The sequence below is a fragment of the Oryctolagus cuniculus genome, chromosome 15, assembly GCF_964237555.1.
Source record: "Oryctolagus cuniculus chromosome 15, mOryCun1.1, whole genome shotgun sequence".
Taxonomy (NCBI): Eukaryota; Metazoa; Chordata; class Mammalia; order Lagomorpha; family Leporidae; genus Oryctolagus; species Oryctolagus cuniculus.
Genome location: NC_091446.1, coordinates 15,748,604 through 15,771,090, shown reverse-complemented (window position 1 = coordinate 15,771,090; position 22,487 = coordinate 15,748,604). Strand labels below are relative to the sequence as shown.

The window sequence follows — 22,487 nt, the reverse complement described above, 5'->3', positions numbered from 1 at the left end:
GAGAGTCCTCCTAGGCTTCTGTCAATCAAGGGCACATGTGAGTAGCTGTGCCCCTCGTGACGGATGCTGTAGAAGTGAGTCCTGGAATGCCGCCACAAATCTCATTTGTAAATGGAATCCGACTTCTCCATCAACCTAAATCAGCCTTTTGGAATTTGTGATGATTAAATGACTCTTAATTCCTTAGCTTAAAATTGCCCGTGGCAGGCGCCTGAGAACCAGAGGGAAGAGATGGTATTTCTTGCTGGTGTGGGCACAGAAAGTGGATAGCAGGGTCTGAACCTCACTCAGCTCCTTGTGGGTTAGCCACCAGACCAGGCCTGTTCCTCCCTCTCCCTAAGCCTCGTAAGTAGGCAAATCACTAGCATCTCTCCCAAGGCCCTGGTGAGGGCCCGGTGGAAGAGAGGATTTAGCACACTGGTTGGCACATAGGAAGTGGCTCTATAAATATTTGCCACTAGGTTCACTGCCATTATTATTTTGATGATTAAATACTTCACTGAGTTGGGGAAGCTGAGTATTTCAGTGAACCCAGAACAATGTAAATTAGGGCAACCTTTCAGGAAATACCTACATACGCTCAAAATCAGCTGAATATGGAAGCAAGCCTTGCTGAGCAGATTGGCTGTGATTTCCGCAGCTGATCATGAAATTGTCACAGAACCGAGTGGTGTCCAGGCAAGCCACTCGATGGCCATGTTTGGAAGAAGACAGAGTCGAGGCCCCTTGGCACACACAGGGTCACCGCCTCCCCCACCCAACCACCACATCTGTGACTGCTGCTGCTTCCCTAACGGCCCTTCTGGCTCAACTTTCATTCTCCTCCTCTTCTCGAGAAAATGGAAGGTACCCAAATGCAAAACTGCTCCTGCTCCCTACAATCTTCCCCAAAATTACCCAGCACAAGCCCAGATCTTAGATAGGCCCCTCCAAACTCCCCCCAGAGATGTCCCCCATCCACCCCGGGCCCAGTGCCTCTGGCTCTCAGCCTTGCCACAGCCAGTTCAGCAAACCTACAGATGTGTTCCTGGTGATCCCCGTCAGCAGGTGTTAACGTACCTTTATACCGGAAATGGTACGTCTAGGGCCTCATTCTACAAATATGTCATCAAAAGAGTGTGTGTGCGTGTGTGTTCCCTGTAGCACTCCTCCAACAGCAGTAGCTGAAACGAGCCGGGTGAGCATTAGTGAGGGAGCGAGCTACACTAGCGTGGAGTCAGCACTGGAGTGCTATGTGCAGTTAAAGAGGTAGATTTGCAGGCACACAGGGAAACGCAGCCAAAATAGATCAGGAAAAAAAACAAAGCCAGCAGAAGAGCGTGTGGAACATAAGCTCATTCCCAGGGAATCAGTAAGGAAAAGGACATGTGTGTGCTCTCTCGCCACGACAGAACGTTTCTGGATAAAAACATAAGAAAGTCCCTAGAGGCTTCCTCGGTGGACTCGATCCTGTGCCTCACATCTTCTGCTCTGCTTACGGTGTTTTAGCCATGAGACTGTCCAGGGGACTCGGGTTGATGTTCATCCCTGTATCTTACCAACTATCTTCTGCAGGAATCTCACAACTGGCAGTTTACTATAGAGATAAAAACGGAAGGGCACGATGTTTGTTTAAAGGGTAGAGGAACTCTAAGGACTTCTAACAATGGAGGGCTTCTAAAAAAATAGACGTTTTATGGGCAGTTTTTGGTTCATAGCAACACTGAGCAGAAGGTATGGAAATTTCCCATATATTCCCTCCCCCGACGTGCACTGTCTCCACCACTGTCGACACCCCCCATCAGAGTGGCACATCTGGTACAGCTGCTGAGCCTACACTGTCACAGCCTAATCACTCTGTCCATGGCTCACATCGGGTGCAGTCTTGGATCTGGGCATCCTAAGAGTTTGGATGAATTCACAATGACATCCACCCATAATACAGTATTGCACAGACTCTTTCACTGCCCGATACCCCTGTCCTCCGCCTTCCCTCTAACCTCTTGCAACCCATTTTACTGACTCCATAATTTGACCTTTTCCAGAATGGAATGAGCAACTTGTAATGTGAATTGCAAAATGCCTTCATTCCCACTAGGTGGCAGCAAAGATTTAAATAATAAGGAAGAACCTGGGTAATGGATTTTTTTTTTTTTTTAAAGCAGAAAATATAAAGGAGGCTTTTCAATTCTACACATGAAGACTGTTGGTCTCAGGGAGGCTGACAGAGTTGCCCATGGTCTCCCCCTGCACCAGCAGGGAGGGTCAGCGAGGTGGATGGTGAGGAATGTGAGAGTGTGGGCTTTGGTGTTAGGAAGACCTGGGCAAGGTACTCACTCTGCAACCTTGTTTCTTCATTGGTGAAATGCGTTATACGGAAAAAAGAGGCGGTGTACTGTAAGGTGCTCGGCGTAACACGAGGCTTGGCACATGTGAGTCACTCCATCTGGCTCCCTGTTTCCTTGGTTAGGGGCAGAACTGTGACCAGAGGGCAGGCCTCTCTCTCTCTCTCAAAGATTTATTTATTTATTTGAAAGAGTTAGAGAGAGAGAGAGGTCTTCCACCCACTGGTTCACTCCCCAAATGGCTGCAGTGGCCAGGGCTGGGTCAGGCTGAAGCCGATAGCCAGGCGCTTCATCCAGGTCTTCCACATGGGTGACAAAGGCTCAAGAACTTGGGCCATCTTCCATCACTTTTCCCAGACCACTAGCAGGGAGCAGCTGGGACTCAAACTGGCACCAAATGGGATGCTGATGTCACAGGTGGTGGCTTTACCCACGATGCCACAATACCGGTCCCCAAGAGCAGGTCTCCTAACTCAAGCTCTTGCTCTCTATAAGACCTTCATGCCCAGACATCCCAGAGCTAAAAGAAAACCAAGACACAGTTGATGACCACAGGACCATTGTGAACACTCTGCACTTAGTGTGCTTGCTCCAGGAATCAGGCACCACACAAGGGCCCTGGGAAACATGGTACCATTTAGCCTTCACAATAGTTCTTGTCAAAGTGCCCGTGGCCTCTGGGAGGGCAGGTGTTCTGTAACCAAGTTTGATTATGTTTTCTGGAGAGACATTTATTGAAAGATGAGTGTTAAATGCCAGCCATCTGGTAAAGTTGGGCTAGAAGTTGAAGCTAAAGTTAAACCTCTTTCAACTCAAACCGTAAGACACCAATCAAGCAGATCAACAAAGAGTGCCTGCAAGAACAGAGACTATCTAACCACATCAGCTGACCCAGCAGGTGCAGGTATAGTCTCCAGGGGCCACGCATGCTCTCTGGAGAAAGCTCCTGTCCCCAGAGCCTGATGTCATGCTGGGAAAAGTGGGAAAGACTTGTGCTGGATCAGGATCAGTCTCTCCTACCCTGCTCAATCCAGCTGAGCTCTTTCAGGGGAACAAACTGTCCTACTCGCTCTTCGTGTTTTTCAGCTGTTGAGAAAATTGTTTCCACATCACTGAAGCAGCTGCTGATAAATATAGAAAGCTGGTGATTGGCATGGGAATTATTGTCAAAGTCAGAAATAGGTGAATACGGAGCAGCATCAAGGAAATAAAGCCCACTAGCAATTTGCCAGCACTCTTCCGAGGGAAAATAATGACCAAATGGGATAAAAGAAGAAGAAAAAAACACCTAGCCTGAAACACTTTGTCCAGTCCCTTGACTCTTGGCATCAGAGCCAGAGAAGAGCAGGGATTCAGCTAGGTGGGTCCCTGTTAAATCAACATACACACCTGAACCCATAAGATGTATTATTTCGTCCAAAGGAAATAACTATTTTTTTTGACAGGCAGAGTGGACAGTGAGAGAGAGAGACAGAGAGAAAGGTCTTCCTTTTGCCATTGGTTCACCCTCCAATGGCTGCTGCAGCCGGCGCGCTGCAGCCGGCGCACCGCGCTGATCCGATGGCAGGAGCCAGGTACTTATCCTGGTCTCCCATGGGGCGCAGAGCCCAAGTACTTGGGCCATCCTCCACTGCACTCCCTGGCCACAGCAGAGAGCTGGCCTGGAAGAGGGGCAACCAGGACAGAATCCGGCGCCCCGACCAGGACTAGAACCCAGTATACCGGTGCCGCAAGGCGAAGGATTAGCCTAGTGAGCCGCGGCGCTGGCCGGAAATAACTATTCTTAATAATAAGGATCCTGCCTGCCTCCCTAACACACCTATTTGTATTTGGCATAGAGCCACAGACACCTGGGCTTTAAAGGCATTTAAATTGAAGATGAGGTCTTCCTAAGACCTTGGCGTTCCTAAGCTAGTGCAGGTGTCATTACTCTGGCAGCCCTCAAGTGCCCGCCAGTCAGCAGCCTGCCTTCTCCTTAAGAACTATTTCTGCCCTCCTAGAATTTACCTTTGGGCAAAGTTAATGCCAAAAAGATATCTTAGTCTGTGAAGATGCCTCTCTGGTTAAGATGACTGAGAACAGGGAGCCACAGAAAGGAGAATTTGGGGCAGGCAAATGGCACAGTGGTTAAGATGCTGTCTGGGATATCCACATCCCACATAGAGCACCAAGGTTCAAGTCCCAGCCCTGCTCCTGATTCTAGATTCTTCCTAATGCAAAGTCTGGGATGGCTCAAGTAGTTGGGTCCCTACCACCCATGTGGGATACCCAGACTGAGTTCCTGGCTCCTGGCTCCCAGCTTTGGCTTGGCCCCAGCCCTGGCTACTGCAGGCATTTGGAGAATGAACTGGCAAATGGGAACTCTTTCTCTCTCTTTCTCTTTTTCTGCTGTTAAACAAATAAAATAAGTAAGTAAAAATTAAGCAAAATTTTAAATGATCTCCTTTCAAAAGAAAAAATGACATATACATAGTAGCTGAGTTTCCATTCATCCTAACCTTCCTAGGCTTGCATGTTTTGGGCATGCCCAGAACAGTCCAGGATGGTAACCATCATTGATAGCAGCTGCCCATCCAGGCTCAAAGCTTCCAGAACATACAATGGGACTTTCCTAGTGTCGGGATTTTTTTGGCTAAGGAGAGATGAGGACAGTAGTGATAGGATTTCGATCTTCCAGAGATGGGTGCTAGAAATATTCTTGCAGAACTTAGCAAAAGACAGAAGACTCTGCCAACCCCTACTGCCTACCTACCTACCTCTGAAATCAGAAATTCAAAACTGAACAGAGCAGTTAGCAGGGAGCTACCACACAGCATAGTGCGATGTTTCCCTCTCCTCCCTTGTGAGAAGGATCAGAGGATCCCTTGGCGAGGGCGGAACAGTCCTATACCTAGACGCTCACTGAGTGGGGAAGCCCAGGCCTTGACACTGCTGTGGGACAAGAGCAGCTTTTGACGTTAGAGCTCTTGGAACAAGTGGACTGGGCAGTCCTGGAGCTTGGAAGTACTCATGAACCAGAAGTCTGCAGCCTGCTGAGTTAGGAAGGCCAGAGGTTGGCTGGAGCCACGCTGGATGGCCAGTGAAGACGGCAGAAGTGGAGTGGTGTGAGTGCTCACTGTGGCCTGCAGGGGGTGCACGCGTGTCCTCTGGATGGGCTCACTCCCAAGCGTCTTGAGTGATGCCTCCTGAGAAGGGTCTGCTAAGGGCGGGGGACTTCCTAAGTGGGAGGCGGTGATGAGGAGCAGGACGGGGGGCCAGGGAAGGTTGGATTGCAGGAGGTCAGCCTAACATCGCACACTTTGGCCAACGAACTCAGATGCATCCCCTCCGCCCATGCCTCCAGCCAGAGTTACTGGAAAGGGAAGCCTGACAAAGCAGAGCTGTAACACCTTGGTCCCTCTCACCCCCTGCCCCTGCCCAGGCCCCAAAGCATCCCCAAAGGACGGGAAGGAGACAGAGAAGCAGTAAGGGGAGGGGCTGTGCCTTCCCGCTCTCCCATGGCGGGCCTTCCATTTAGGAGGGGTCTGAGCTGGGAAAGGCTGTTGCTCTACAAACGACTGAGAGTAGAGTTTTCGGCTGGCTTGGACTCTGAGGACCTGAAAGTGACCAGAGCTCCATGGGGTGCGTCCAAGATATTAACAGGGTTGGGGAGGAGGCTCTGACAGAGGATGCTACGAGGAACAGCAGGGAAAAGGAGCTTCACTGTCTGTTCCCCTGTGTGCTCTGACCCCTGTGTGCACAAATCACAGGCATGAAGGACTCTGGAGACAAGTTCCAGCTCTGACACTGAGCTGACGAGGCCGGGGGAGGCTGGGCAACTGCTGGGCTCCCGCTGAACCTGTAGAGCGGGCGGATGAACAGTCCCTGCCACCCCGGTTGCTGTGAGGATTAAAGAGGACACGCCTGTTTCGGGCACGTGGTAAAGGCCAGGTGTCTCCACTCTCCTGGCACCTGCGATAGTCTAGCACAGCTTCCAGTTCATCTTCTCCTTACAAATCTATTTTAGAAGGCCCAGCGTCAGCCCCTGGGAAGGCATTTGTTTCGGAATCATCCCCACAGTTTTAAGATCTCACGTTCTGCAGTTTGGAACTTTTAAGAGGTTTTGCACATCTGCTATTTCAGTGCACCCTGGTGTGCCCGCAAGGGGAAGATGAGGGGTGATGTGTACTTTAGAGACCACAGAACTTCTGAGAGTCAGGGACCACGTAGACCACAGGATAGAAATGCTTTATTTTACACTTGGGAAACGAAGGCCCCGTGTCCCAGAGCGGAACAAGGCCCAGTAGAGAGCAGGGCCGCAGACGCCATTGTCCAGCGACCATGAACCCACGCCCCCCGTTGCCAGCTCTGCTCTGAGTTTAAACCCCCATGCCTGGGAGGTTCCCCTGACTCCTGGCTCTTCGGCTGTGAATGGGCGAACACAGCCACTGTGGAACCAGAGTGGCTCACTGAGATGTAGAGTGTCTAAATTCAGAATGACTGGGAAAAATTACATAGATCGGGAAAAGAGACTGGAAACTTTGCTCCACTAATCAATGCTTGTTGAGACACCGAGATGACCTAAGATGTCCATAGGAATTTGAGACAGTTCAGAACATGCCCTTTCTTTACGGTAAGAATTTTAAATTAAGAATTATAAAATCCATTTTTGCCACTGAAACTCTTGCCCAGGTATATTTCAGAATATTCAAGCTTTATTTGAATTCAAGCTGTGGCACAGTGGGTTAATGTCCTGGCCTGAAGCACCGGCATCCCATATGGGCACCAGTTCGAGACCCGGCTGCTCCACTTCTGATCCAGCTTTCTGCTATGGCCTGGGAAAGCAGTAGAAGATGGTCCAAGTCCTTGGGCCCCTGCACCTACGTGGGAGACCTGGAAGAAGCTCCTGGCTTTGAATCGGCTGTTGCAGCCATCTGGGGAGTGAACCATCAGATGGAAGGAGTCTCTCTCTCTCTCTCTGACTTTCAAATAAATAAATAAATCTTAAAAAAAAAAAAGCTTTACCTGGAATCCTTTTTTATAATTAAGAATTGAAAAAAGCAGTATTTGTCATACACAAAATTACCACATAAGTTCATGGCTATCCACGTGGATGAAAAACAAATGGCATCATTTCAGATTAGGCCGCTATTAATAGAAAGTGGAATGAGACTTTAGAGACTCAATAAGATATCCTTTTAGAAGAGTGTTAACTAGGATACTTCATCCCTGGCCAGGACTCAAGCTAAGGAGATTTGAGAAACACACACACACACACACACACATTTAATTTCCAGGATTTGGCTAACTTGAGATCCTGAATTTAATGACATCTTATCTTGTCATCCAATTGTTCTTACAAGATGTGGGTTTCCCAACCTTGTGTGAAGCCACATATAAAAGGACAATTGTTCTAGCTAAAGTAGGGAAAAGGGAGGGACACAGGAGAAAGTGACCTGAACAGGGATCAGATTCTATCATGTCAACCAGCCGCCTCCCACACCTGTCAGGCTAACTTCTGCCACGGGGATTCCACTGTGGGAATCGCTGCTCGGAGGGACAGGGAGCGCTCGCTCTATGCAGGACCGATAGTTCCACTTCGCTAGGCCTCCATGTAGCCACAGGGCCCCAGTGGCAGGTGCCACTTTTTCTCACACATGGGCTAACCTCAAGCATCTCTGTCATTGGCCATGGGTCCTTGAGTTTGCATCACATGGATTGAAAACCCCCAGGTTTTCCTTACACTATTGTTTATAAGAGTGGGACCACAGTTTTATTATCTTTAAGATGTAAATGATTTAGGTATTTGAAAGCCTTTCCCTATTCAGAAGGGGCTCATCATTAGCAGGGGTAAAAACATTAGTCCAGCAAGTGGATGCTGTTGAAGGTTAACTTTCATCTTCACCCAGGCCGCTCAGGGCGGCCAGGTCCCAAATTAGGGGTTGACAGATATTGACTGGTCACAGTCCATGCTTTTTATTTAAACCAAGTCACCCAAATGCATGCACGTTTTTGTTTTGTAGCACGCCATGGCAAGTGCCTCAGGCCTGGTGGGATCAGCATCAGACAGGATAAAGGCAAAGCAATGGTGTGAAACTGAGCACTTGTTAGGCCCAGCACTGTTCAAGACTTAGTTTTCAGAGGCGCGTTTTAACTTCTGAAATCCAGTGCCGCCATCACCCAGAAGGGCAACACACTGTGTCTGAGCAGCTGGAATTCCATGCAGGTGCCATCCACTCCCGCTCGCTGGAGAACGGGCTTCAGCGCTAGAAATAGTTTATTCCCCAGACTTGTCACATCGTTTTGAAAGGCTTATGCGGTCCCTGAGTATGGAGCCGTGCACTGAGACCCCCCGTGGTCACCCACGACTCTGCTGAGGTCAGCTGCTCCCCTTGCTGTCTTCACGGCCAGGGTACCCGCTGAGCTGCTATATTTAAGTGAGGTCTCTTGTTGTCTTTGGAAAACACCACAGCACAGCAAGCAAGTTCTCATGGCCCTATCAGCAGCAGACGGCAGCTTCAGTTCATCAGGAAAGCTGCAGGCAGGCCGTGCCGTACCCATTCCTGAATCCTGTGTGATCTGACAAGGGGCAGTTCTTGCCCATCGAATCCTTCCTCCATAGCATGCACCTTGCAGAGTTTCAGTCCCTTTGGTCAAAGGTTTCATCAATGTACATCATTTACAGCTTTCCAGCTTCCAATTCTAGCCTCTAAACCAGTGCCCACAGACTTCTGTTAGGAGGGCTCGGGGAGACCACAAAGCCCCTGCTCTGGAGTACAGGGCGCTTTTTCCCCCTGTCTTCAGGATCAGGAATCCCTGAATAAACAGGAATCCCATGGCCAACATTGCTAGGCGTGATGGTGAACAACGAAGACGCACAAGCGAGTCTGCCATGGACTTAACACCACCCAGATTTGTCAGCCCACATCATGCGAGTTGAGAGCCTGAAATTTTCCGCTACTTACATTTGGAGGCTCACACATAGGCCGCTGCCATCAGGACTGGATTCTGTCCTGATTCTGAGGGGCCCGGGAAAGGCTGAATTTCTTGTGGCCTGTTTGGAACAGCGTGAATGACACGCATGCCCGAGACATAAAGTCCATCAGATAGCTGAAGGTACACACTGATCAAGCGGAACGTGAACTTTAGAAAGGATGTGGAAAACTGGTTAGGAGCTGAGAAATTTAATAGTTCCTTAAGGACAGTGTGTCCACAGCCTTGCATAAAAACTTACTTTTTTAAAAAAAAGATTAATTTATTTGAAAGGTAGAATGATAGAAAAGGAGACAAAGGGAGAGAGGAAGGGAGGTGGCAGCAGAGAGAGGGAGAAAAGGAGAGACAGAGGGAGGAGAGGGGGAGGAGAAATTTTCCATTCACTCATAACAGCCAGGTCTGGGCCAGGTCGGAGCCAGGATCCAGGAATTCCATCCTGGTCTTGCACATGGGTGGCAGGGACCCAAGTACCTGGGCTGTCTTTGGCTGCCGCCCCAAGTGCATTAGCAGGACGCTGGATCAGAAGCAGAGCAGCCAGAACCTGAAGTGGCACTCTGATATGGGATGTTGGTGTGGCTGAACCCACTGGGCCACACTGCTGGCTCCCTGCGTAAGAATTCCTTAAGCAGCCTCTCTTCCATTTCCCTGAAGAGTACCATGCCTGTATTTCTGGGGAATGGAGTAGAGATTCTTTGATAGAAGATAAAAAAATATTGGCATAAAACATGACTACTCTTTTGCTACCCACTCCGATTTTTAGGCTTAAGGTCCTGTTCAGAGAACAATGAGTGTGTACATTCACTAACTACAACGAGGGGCTACATGTAGGGAATACAGCAATGTCCTAAGAAGCACACGCACACCTTCACAATTCCCAAAGGCCAGCTGGTGGCCCACAGGCCCTGAGGACCATTGCTTCCTGGTCCTTTCTCCTCTGGTCTTGTGTGCCCATTCAGCAATGTGTCTCATGGCGCGAACATCACAGAGACAGACTTGAGATGAAAAGTAGGATTCTCTTTAAGAGATGGATGGAGGCCATGCAAACAAAGCCGAGTTCCACCCAAGCATGAGATGCTCTCAGAAAAGGCCAATGGTCCCACGGCAACGCCAAGGGCACTGATTGCCTACTTGCACCTAACTAGGAAGCTCAGGCCATGACGTCAGTGGACAAGACAAATTCTCCGCGTGATCTCTCTCAGGACGGGCAAGCGACCGCTCATCTAGGACATGGCTCCACCCGTCAGCTCCTCTGCAGGTGTGGGGCAGGCCTCCTGTCTGCTCATAACACCTAATTCAGATGTGCATGCAGATAGTAGGAGCCCCAAGGCACCCCTAAGCAGAGCAGGACAGGGAGCAAACCAGAGAGAAAGAAAGGCAAGCAGAGAAAGACGGACTCCGGTATCTGTGGCATCAACGGCACCCAGGCCGATGTCTGTCAGAAGGTGAACACTGTAGGCGCCAGCCCAGTAATTTCTGGGGGAGTCTAGAGGATTGGCTGACACGGATATAGACACAGGGATAGTCCCTGGCAAACAACTTTTATAGTAGCACCCAAGATCCAAAAGAATTGAAAACGGCTATTCAAGTACTAGTGGAGCTGTGTCCATCACAGCCGGGTTCACAGTAGCCAAAGGTGGAAAGAGCTTAAATGCCCATTAACCAGTGAATGGATGAATGAAATGTGGGACAGTCGTGCAGTGGAATATCATTCACCACAAAAAGAAATTAAGGGTGGGCATTTGACCCAGTGGTTAATGTGGCTTGGGACAGTCACATTCCATACTGAGGTCCTACATTCAAGTCCCAGCTCTCTCCCAATTCTAGCTTCCCGCTCATGTGCACCCTGGTAGGAAACACGTGATGGCTCAAGTACTTAAGTCCCTGACCCACCTGGGATACCTGGATTGTGTTCCCAGCTCCTGGCTTTGACCTGGCCCAGCTCTGGTTGCTGCGGGTATTTGGGGAGTAAACTAACCAATGGGAGATCTCTGTCTTTGCCTTTCAAATCGGTAAAATTAAAAGAGGAATGAAATGCCAATACATGAAGCCGGGTGACCCCTGGAATCCCTGTGCTCTGTGGAAGCAGCCAGACACAAAAGGAAACAGCGTGTATGATTCCATCAGAATGAAATGCGCAGAACTGGCAGATTCAGACCCAGAGAGCAGAGTGGTGATTTCCAGGGACTGGGAGAACGGGAGAATCATGAAAATGGCTACGAACGGGCACGGGGAACACAATGGTTTGGAACTGGATGGAGGTGGTGGCTGCACAGCATTGTGAAAGCACTAACAGCCACGGAAACCTTCATTTCAGAATGCTTAACTTTATGTTATGTGAGTTTCAGCTCAATAATAATTAATGACAATAATCATAATAAAAAAATACCCAGAAGGTTTGTTCTTGGGCTGACTTCCCTAAATCAGTTGTGAACGTTAACTGGTTGAGGAGTTTTATGATGAATCTTTAACTGGCCATGGTCGTTCAGCATGCATGGGCTCTTGCCAGAGAGGAAATCACATCTGCATTGCACGCCAGCTTCTCAGGTTCGCTGTGCGTGCGCAAACACCAGCTCACTTACCCTACTGCGAAGACAGGAAAAAGCAAAGCAGGGCTAGGATGTCAGTTTCAGTACTCCGCTCACGTGACCAGCCACCTGATACACGCAGGGCTGAGGGTCACAGCAAGGGCACACGGCAGTCAGACTGTGGTCTGGGACCAGCCTTGCATTTCATTTTGTAAAACTAACATTATTTTAATTTGACACACTTTGGTTTTGGATAGGTAAAGACATTCGATGAAAAAAATTTTTCTCATACAATAAAAATCCTTTTCCTCCCCTCACTGTCTCCCACCTACCACGTTCCCTCCTTCTGTCTCTCTACTAAGAGCAGTTTCCCAGAGAGCCTTGCAGGTTCCATCGAGGGAATGTACAACCTCAGGGGTACCCTGCAGTACTGCTGGGCTCGTTAGAAAGTAAGATTGAAGCAGGCAACGACCTCTGTTCCTAGCACCTAAATTCTAGTCTGGTAAGTTATTAGAAGGTGTGTACTTCATTATGTAATACATTTATCTATGGAAAAGAAAACAACAAATAACACAATGCCATTAAGTGTCCACCCACTGAAAGAACTTTGTCATCCATCCCTTAGTTGTATCCATTCCCTATACAGCAGGAACTTTTCTTTCCTTCTTGCAATTGAGATAACCCAGGCTCGGGCTAAATGAAAAGGTGTTTCACCCTGGGCTCTTTGCGTCTGACTCATATTGTTAGAGATGTTAGCCAGAAAAATCTGAATATTAATATTCCTCTTTGCAATGTATCTTGTCTCCTTGCAATGAACCTCTGGCTGCTCACCAGGCAAATCCCAAATGTTTTCAGCACCCCACCCAACACCCTGTAGAGCAACATGGAAACTGTCATGCCAGGATGCAGACCTGCCCCCCAGGTCAAAGGCCAGCACCCTAATCGCCCAGAGGGGTGTGGACGACAGCTGCAGTCTTCCATCACTCTCAGAGTCAGAAGGCACATTCCTGGACACTGCTACCTTTTCTTAAAAACCTGGGATTCATCTCATGTGATAAAGAACGATTCTCCTCTTTAATAAGAAAGGGAAATGCTTTGTGATATGATAAAATAAAAGTGGGTTAAAATATGCCCACATACCTTGCTTCCCGTGCTCCTAAACTGTACCTGTGTACCACAAAGGTGTCTGCCTTCAAGGAGCGGTGAGACCTCACCATCTGGACCTGGGAGCTGAGGGTTCCTCTCCAAAGCCTCTCCTGGGATGGTATCAATTCTCTCCCTGAACATTTGTGCACTTACTTCACGCACAGTGCTATTCATAAGGACCAAACAAATACCAGCCTTGTCATTGAGCAGTTCTGAGTCTGTTGGGAGAGGGAAATATACCAGGGACTATCAAGCTACCTGGTAATAACTACCATTACAGAAATGCAAAACTCAGCTTTGGCCAGGACACAATGCCCACTGTTGCCAAGGGCCCAAGCAAATCCAAGGCTTTCAGCTGTTTGTGTGACATGCAGAAGAATAAATGGTTTTTGAAAAGAAGACCCTTGAACAAAACACTAGGAGATGAATTCATGGAAAACTGTACACATGTCTATAGCACGTAGAGAACTATCCAGAAGCACAGTCACTAAAATGTTGAGAGAGGCGATCTCTTGTTGATGAGATTTCAGGTGGTTTGGTTGCTGTCTCCCCTTTTATTTTTCCCCCACCTTTTTGTAATATTTTTAGCATTTTACAATAAACACTTAAAACCAACCATTGAGAAGACAAGATTGCAATTAGCCCTGTTTAGAGAAGAGAAGGCTTTGATTCAATTCCAGTCTGCTCATCTAGGTCTTCATGTGCTCGGCCGTAGATAAGAGAGAGAGACAGCAGGGTCCTCAGACTGGACTCACCAAGTTCATTATCTTGGTTGTGGTGAGTACACATACAAATACTTAAAGTGCAACAGACTATGAACCAATCTAGACATTTCTGACAAATATATCATAGGAACATGACAAGTTAACCGTGTAATGAAGAATTCAGCTGGCGCCTAGCATAGTGCTAAGAATTCAGTAGGTGCTCCAAGAGACAGCTGTTGATGGGATGACTGGCATCCTGTATCTTTATTTCACACGGTCCTCACCCACCTTCCTCATCTTTTCTTACCACCATTACCTGGAGCCATAATCAACGGTCTCCCCAAACCTGCTCCCTGATCCAAAGTCATTCATTCTGTATAGCTCCCCTAACCTTCTCAGAGCTCTGTTTGTACCTGGTCATCCCCAGAGCTCCACATTGCCAAGCTCCCCTAGACCTTCCGATGCCTGGCTTCCCTCCTCTGTGTGTCCAACATCACTCTCGGGACAGAGACCAACAAGCCTTTGCTCTGGGCAGGGTGGCGGTGGGGGTGGGGCTCCCTCTGCACTGCTGCTCCAAGCGTCGTCTCCACACTCAGGCTCCTTCCATGAGGTACCACATTCAATCCTCCTAACAACCCTGAGTAGCTGCCTCCCAATATATAGATGAGGGCAGCGAGGCTCTGCAACATCAGACAACCCACCTCGGCTACCTGGCGAGGAAGAGGCGGCATGAGGATTCAAAGCTAGGCATTTGGGAGGCAGAGCCCACGTTCTTAGTCATTATGCTGGAAGCTTTCCTCAGTCATCGCGCTCTCTCTTTCTCTCTCTCTCTCTCTCTCTTTCTCTCTCTCTTTTCTTTTCTTTTCTTTTCTTTTCTTTTCTTTTCTTTCCTTCCTTCCTTCCTCCCTCCCTCCCTCCCTCCCTCTCCCCCCCACTCTTTCTCTCTCCTTCCTCCCTCTCTCTCTCTCTCTCCCTCTCTTTCTCTCTCTCTCTTTCTTTCTCTCTCTCTCTCTCTCTCTCTCTCTCCCTCCCTCCCTCCCTCCCTCCCTCTCTTTCTCTCTCCCTCCCTCCCTCCCTTCCTTCCTTCCTTCCTCTCTCTCTCTCTCTCTCTCTTTCTCTCTTTCTCTCTTTCTTTCTTCTGAATAGTTCAGGACCCAGTTCCAGTCCCACAACATCCTTAAAGAAGAATGACTGGGGCTGGCGCTGTGGCATAGTTGGTAAAGCTCCCACCTGAAGTGCCAGCATCCCATATGGGCACCAGTTTGAGCTCCAGCTGCTCCACTTCCAGTCCAGCTCTCTGCTATGGCCTGAGAAGGCAGTGGAGGATGGCCCAAGTCCTTGGGCCCCTGTACCAACGTGGGAAGACCCTGGCTTCGGATGGCCTAGCTCTGGCCATTGCAGCCATTTGGGGAGTAAACCAGCAGAGTGGAAGACCTCTCTTTTTCTCTGCCTCTTCTTCTCTCTCTGTGTAGCTTTGACTTTCAAATAAATAAATAAATAAATAATTTTTTTAAAAAATGAAGAAGAATGGCCAACATGTGCATGTGCTTTTACCCCATGGCATGAACCTTCTCGTACTTTACTTATATTAAGTATATATTATATTTACTTATCTCTGCAAGAACACAGAGAAAAAGAACTATTACTGTTTCCCAATCTATAGGCAAAGAAATAGAGGCAGAGAGAGATGCAGTTCTCAAGGTCACCATCTGTAAGTGGTAGAGCTGGGGTTAGAACCAGCCGGCAACCTGTCCAGAACCCCCACTTTTCATCAGGGCCCTGCCACGCCTCTGCTGCCACGAATGCCACAGGGAGAAAGTATCTACAGAAGAAGGAATGGACCTGCTTCCGGGCCATAGAGCGCATTGCTAGGAGCCAAACTCCAGCAATTCATGGGCGACATGGGTGGGTGTGCTCCGGGTGTTGCTTCCTTTTACACTGGTGGAAAACATCAAAAGAGCAGAAAAAGGGAGCTGTCCTGACAGAAAGGGAGAAAAATGAGTCACAAAAGTGGGGACTGTCCCCCATAAAAGTTCAGAAACCGATGCCTGAAGAGCAAGTTATTCTTTTCTGAGCGCTCAGCACTATAAAATATGAGGGGTCTTCAAATCATTCTCAGAAAATGTGTCTCAGAAAAAAAAAAAAAAAAAAAACTACGCATGGCTTCAAACATTTTTTTGTACCAAAATAAACATTTGAATTCTATTTTTCCACAAGCCATTTGAAGTACCCTCATATTTATTTACTCCTCCAAGGTAGGTACCTTTTATTCTCCCATTTCACAGGTGGAGAAAATAAGAGTGGAGTAAAAGAAGGGGATTGACTAGAAGAGCCAGGATCTGACCCCAGCAGTGAGAAGCCAGTAAGGACTTCACCCCTGCACCTGCTGGCAGGTGCCTCAGTGCACAGTCCCTACCCCTCTGCAAATGATCTTTTGAGAGAGAACAGAAATAGAAAAGAAAACGATCTTGCACCTCTGAAAAGAAATTGCGCCAAACAGAAAAGTAAAATACTGGAACCTGCCTTCCTCCCCTCTTAAATCCTGCATGTGGATTAAATTCAGCCAGTGGGGGCACTTGCCCTGACACTTGCAGGAGTGACAACCGCAGTGGGAACAGTGACACATGCTCCACACATGGGAGGGAAAGAGAGGAAGATGGGCTTGGATGTATGTGTGTGGGGGCGTTTGTCGTGTCAATCCGCCAAGCCCACACACGATCAGACACTAGTCAGACAATGCAAAGGGTGATGCAGACAGCGGCCCACTCGTGCTCAGGGGCCCGGAAGAGACAAGCAGTGACAATGCAAAGCCAGTTCCAAGGCTCTGGGTTACCATACACAGGCTTGCCCTCACACTGTTCCTTAACCCTGGGGAATCCAGCAGTTCAGCTCCTGGTAAAATGCACCAGGAAGGAATGGAATTGAACTTTGGCGCCTTGTACTGAGCCTTCTGGTAGAGCACAATGTCTTTTGCACACAGTTTTAAAATGCATGAATCATCTGGGTAAACAGTTTATTAATGTTCATCGCAACTCTATGAGGTAGCTTTTACTACTTCCGTTTGATATCAGGTTTACAGCTTATTTGACTGAAATTCTATCAGACTGGATGCAGCAACAGCTTTAACTGATTTGGAGCTATGACCTTTTATTGAAGGAGTCTGCTTCCCTGAATAACTTCCTGATGGTTTCCATTCACCAAACCTTGATGCTACCAGTGAGGCAGCTGGGGCATGTGGAAAGTGCACAGCCCTTGGAGTCAAGAATACTTGGAAAATCTGCAGACAACTCAGGTCATTGCTATAAGGCTCAGCTCTTCTGTCTTTGAAAATCAGAGTGATACTTACATCATACAATAAATATCAGGGAACAAAACATGGCCTCTGGAGCCACAAGACTGGGTTGGGATCCCAACTCTGCTACTTACTGTCTGGGTGACCCTGGGCACATTACTTCACCTTTATGGCCTTGGTTTCTTCTCTGAGAAGGGGACAGTATTAGTACCAACCCATAGGGTTGCTATGAGGATTAAGTGAGTTGGTATTTCCAAACCAGCTACACAGTGCCTGACACACAGGAAGTACTGTGTGAGTGCTTAGGTAAAGAAAATAAAATAGAGGTCAAGGTTCAAAGGATTATAATAAGGTGGGAGCAAACACCAGGCAGCAGATGCCAAGGGGAGCTCTTCCTAAATCAGGCAACACAGACAGAGCGGCCACTGGGCAGCTGAAACCAAAATACAGAATCTTTGCTGGGGAAACTCATTTGAGACCAGTCGAAATTTTCAGTGCCCCCCTCCCTTCTCCGGGATACTTTTCTCCCTCTCGCCGTCTTCACCTCCTATTCAGTCTTAAGGGAAAGCAGCCAAAGAATGTGAACTAAAACTGTGTCAGAAAAGCAACTTCCTCCTAGAACCTCAACTCTCTGAGATATTTTGCTGACTTTGAACAGCACCAAGCAAGAGTTTTGCAGTAAAATAGGGTCATGTTTTACTTCTATTTAGGAAGATTTCCAAGTTTGAAATGTCATTTATTTTTTTAAAATAGGAATTTAAGTAACATCAGAAGAGTTTCAAAGTTTAGAGCATTTCTTGCAGAGTTACAAATAGCAACCAAGTGTTTTCCAATTATGCGCCAATACATTTCAGAAACTTCCTAGAAATTCCTACTGCTCTAGTTTTGTGTGCCTGCCTAGTTTGGGTATTTTGCACTTACGTATCTAATATAGAAAAGCTGCCTCTCTCCTCCTGCCATTTTTACAGATACTCGCATGCCTCATAAATGCCACTTGAGTACTTATCTCAACAGACAAGTACTTGTTAAAAATAAAAGTGTTCTGACTGAAGCAGTTGCATAAAATGGGATCTCATCCACTGGAAGCTAAGGAGAAAATATGGCTTGGCCCAACAATCTGGCCGTAGCAATAACAGTATTTAAAATGCTACAGATTGGGGCTGGTGTTGTGGGTAAAGCCACTGCCTGCAGTGTCGGCATCCCATATTGGCGTTGGTTCAAGACCTGGCTGCTCTACTTCTGATCCAGCTCTCTGCTATGGACTGGGAAAGCAGTGGACGATGGCCCAGGTCCTTGGACTCCTGCACCCATGTGGGAGACCTGGAGGAAGTTTCGGATCAGTGCATCTCCAGCCATTGTGGCCAATTGGGGAGTGAACCAGCGGATGGAAGACCTCTTTCTCTCTGCTTCTCCTTCTCTCTCTGTGTAACTCTTTCAAATAAATAAATAAATATTTTTTAAAAAGCTACAGATTTGCATTTGATTACATTATACACTTAGAACTTTCCTTTCTTTTTTAAACATGCAAATATGTATGTCATTTACAAATCGAAAAATATAGATAAAGCAAAAATTTATTAAAATCATAAAAATGATTTCAATAGTATGATGACTGGGAAACATGTTCCCAAATATTAGGCCTCAGAGGACCAGAAGTCTTTAAAAGTATCCCACTTCCGGAGTAGGCATTTAGCCTGGCAGGTAAGGTGCCTGCACTCCTCACCAGGGTGCCTGGGTTCAGTTCCTGGCTCCAGCTTCTGGCTAATGCACAGTCCGGGAGGCAGCCGTGATGGCTCTGGGAATCGGGTTCCTGTGACCCATGCGGGAGACCTGAACTGAGTGCTTGGCTCCCAGACTCAGCCCAATTGCAGGCATCTGGAGAATGGACCAGTAGATGGGATCTCTCTATCTCTGTGCCTCCTGAATAAATTAACAAATAACATATTAATCACAGTTTAAACAAAATTCTATTCTGCCCCTCTTAAACCAAATGAAAAGAATGAAACAAACAAAAAGAGAGCAAAAAACTGGGAGTCAAAAGACCTGTATCTGACCCTACCCTACCATTGGAGAGCTTGTATGACCTTGAATGTGCTCATGGGCCCCAGTGTCCCCACCTATCAGGACAGACAGGTGGATAAAGGACGATTACGAGACTCTTACGGCCTCATGGGCGTGACCCTCTGCTACATCCTGTGGTAGGCCTCACCCCTTCCTCTCTTTCGTAACTAGAGTGAAAAGTCCTCCCAAGCATATGGTACTGGACTTTCAAAGCAAGCCCTCCAAATGGTGGGTGACTCCTCCCGCTGCAGGCCACCTACCTAACAGCCTGGGGCTAACTGCATCTGCCGTGCTTAGGACAGGGCCATAAGGATGACGAAGGACTTAAACCCCAACCTTAGGGGTCCAGGATGGTGTCCGCTTTTTCCCTGCTGTCGTACCCAGGCTGCTGCTACTTCTCGGGAGGTCTCACGGATTCCCATGCTAAAGGTCCCATCAAGTGTGTTGACAAGTGGTGCTAACACGTGTATTTTATTCTTCCCTCCCAGTGGTCAAAATCCAATTTCTATGCAAATGCTTTGGCCAAAACATTTCCTTATTTATTTATTTTAACAAGTGTTAGGCTTCCACTTTCATGGGAAGACTTGGAGTCACTGTTGTAAATTACACAGGGTTCCCCTGGAGCAGAAGTGGCTTATCTCATGCTCGTCTATTAAGACTCATGGAGCTTAAGGGGAATTTATTTCCGGTCTCCCAAGGATTGGCAAAATTCACAGAAACCAAGGCAAACGCCTAGCCCGCATCTTAACGCCCCCGGCAGGAGATAAAAGAAGAGCTCCCTTCCTGGTGACCACAGTTCGGAACATGTTGGCTTCAAAGATTGTCAACTGACCTACCTCACGTTATTTGTTAGAAGAAACAGTGTGATTGGGCACTGTTTTTATTCTGGAGGAAGTTATACTGGTCTGTCTGTGTCTGTGTCTCTGCCTCTCAAATAAATTAAAAACATATTGATCATTTTTTTTAAATCCCACTTCTGTTTCTTAAACCAAAACAACGAGGAGTACTAAATGAACAAAAAGAGAGCAGAAGCCAGGACTGGATTCAGATGAGAACTCATCCTGAGTAATAACAAATCCCCCGAGTAAGAATTAGTAAGAGTGGGGCTCGCTCCCCAGACTTTCGTCAAATAAGCTGTCACCTATAGACAGAGGTCTTCTCTGACCGTCCCATATAAACAAGGCCCCTTACTCTGTTTGATTTTCTTCCTACTTTAACCTTTGCATTTATCATCCACCTGCTCCCACCAGAAAGCAAGCTTCCTGGGGCGGGGAGGGGGGGGGGTGTTCCCAGGTGTACCTCCAGTATGAAGAACAGTGCACACTGCGGGGCTTCGTAAAACATCTATCAAATGACTACATATCAGGAACATTCTGGGTGAAGAAAAAGTGACTTAAGAGTAAGTAGAAATCACTGCATCTGTACCCTGGGTGCAGTGGGCAGAGCCATGTTAATGCAGAAAGGTATCAATCACATCAGCACCAAGCGTTCTTCCATCCCAGCCTCCATGAGCAGAATGGACATTTCTAATGCGAGGTCGTATAATTCTGTTTTCCTTCACTCACTGTCAAAACGGAAGGTTTGGTGGCCAACTCTGTCATGTCTTTTTGAAATAATGGAGCTGATGGCGCTGCCTGGGTTTTAGAGACGGCTTCACCGAACACCACACTTTACAACTGAAAATACCCCAACAGGACGCCTCCTGGCCCCAGCTAGCAGGGGTTCTCAAAAAGGCAGGCACCTGCCTGAGCTACTTTTGAACTACAAAGATATTCATGTCAACGGGTCTCTGGGGCACTTACTGCTGGAGCAGGTGGTTTCTTTCGGACTGGATGACATCGGCTGTGCACAGAGTTGACAAAGGCAGTCTCTTCCATTGAACGTGACTCGGTCTCCGGGCGGGAACGGACGCCTGGAGACAGAAAGACATGGTCCTCAGGGTTATTCCAATGATTTCATTCCTTTTCCTTCTTCCTTCTGCTTGCTGCCCTCTGAAGCAAATTTATTTCTTGGAGGAAGAACAGCCAACATGCCTGAAATGCAGACATAACTGAGCCAGCCAGCTGGACAGAGTCCAGACAAATAAATGTGTCTCATTTTCTGAAGAAAAGAGAACGCACTGGCTTTATGGGCATCCAGACAGTAAAATGGGATGATTTGCTTCCAGTCTTTAGTGGCGAATGTTCCAAGAAATCATCTAGCAGGGTGCACAGGGTGTACATTTCCAAATGGAAAATCTTCATGAAGACATATCGTAAGTGCCATGAGTTCCAACTGAACCTTAGGGCTCCTCCCCAATAGCACTGGTTACAGGCTAAGCGTGAACTCTTCCCCACATCCTGGGACCGTGCCTGGAGCTCTGTGATCACCTTGCTTAATTATACTTTGTCCCAGACATACGAATGCCTCCCTGTGCTGCAAGTATAGTCCCTTACAAGCCATGAGAAACAGGACAGACTGTAACTATGTGTTTGAGAATTAGTAACAGTTTCTTTCCAGAAGACAATTCCCCTGCCTATTACACACTTATCTATAACAGCATGTTTTGCAGAGCTATTGCCTTCTGCACGTATGGTACTGGTTGGTTTCTCCTCCCAGGTCACCAGGGAGACAGCCTGTAAAAATCAGTCATTAATTAGTAGACATATGACAAACCATTTCCATGCCTGCTTATTTGCAACTGGTCCACTTGCCAGGAACTTTCACCAGCACAAGTTTTCCTAGGCGTGGGGCTGTCAATTCGAAAATGTAAAACACACGGGCCCAACTTCACACATCGGACTCAGAAGCAATTTCTTAAGATCAAGTTCAAGCTTCCTAGTAGATGTCATGTCCACAGTTTCTTTCTCCCTGTAAGCCACCCTGCAGTTAGCCTAACACACAAAGCAAACACAGGTATATTCAGACTTAGGCCAACTCCACAAATGTGCTTGGTGGCAATCCTCAAGGAGACTGCATTCTTACATTTCCAAATTTTAGGAGTCCTGTGGAGAGGTGGGGGTCTTCCCACTTGTCTGTTACTTTCTGTGGTACAGATAGGGCTCAGAGAGGCCAAGTGCCTTGGCTGGATTTGCCAGCAAGGGACACCAAGCACTGGCAGGTGGAAATAGTACCTATCAGCTCAGACTTGCTCTGTCTTTAATACTCAGAACCACACTGTGGGAGATGCCAGAGAGCCTACTGTTTCACATTTAACAATGAAACCTGAACAAACCTCAAATCTGTTCAGTAAGCAGGCCAGGAGGGAGTTAAATGCAACAAGTACAGGGCCTTTTGCCTCTGATCGGGGCCAGGACTGGAGTAGGCCAGCAAGGCCCAAGCTGCTCACTTCTACTCTGACTGGGCACTTGTGTGACCCTGACCATTAGTGTTCCTTTCCACTGTGCACCTTGGGTGCCTCACTGACCTCTCCTGGTTACAGGCCTCACTTCCCTCAATCCCACGTGATTCATTATGGGGCAAA

At 47.7% G+C, this 22,487-nt stretch overlaps 1 protein-coding gene across 38 annotated transcripts in view; it reads right to left on the bottom strand.

Moving 5' to 3' along the window:
* Positions 1–22,487, bottom strand: part of ABLIM1 (actin binding LIM protein 1) — a 326,874-nt gene that overhangs the window by 104,305 nt on the left and 200,082 nt on the right. For all 38 annotated transcript variants that reach the window (XR_011382224.1, XR_011382239.1, XR_011382241.1 and 35 more), the window contains exon 4: positions 20,827–20,936. Coding sequence is in view for 2 of the 38 variants with exons in the window: in XM_070057180.1 (XP_069913281.1) it covers positions 20,827–20,936 (110 nt within the window). In the remaining 36 variants the exon portion in view is untranslated. The remainder of the gene's footprint in view (positions 1–20,826; positions 20,937–22,487) is intronic.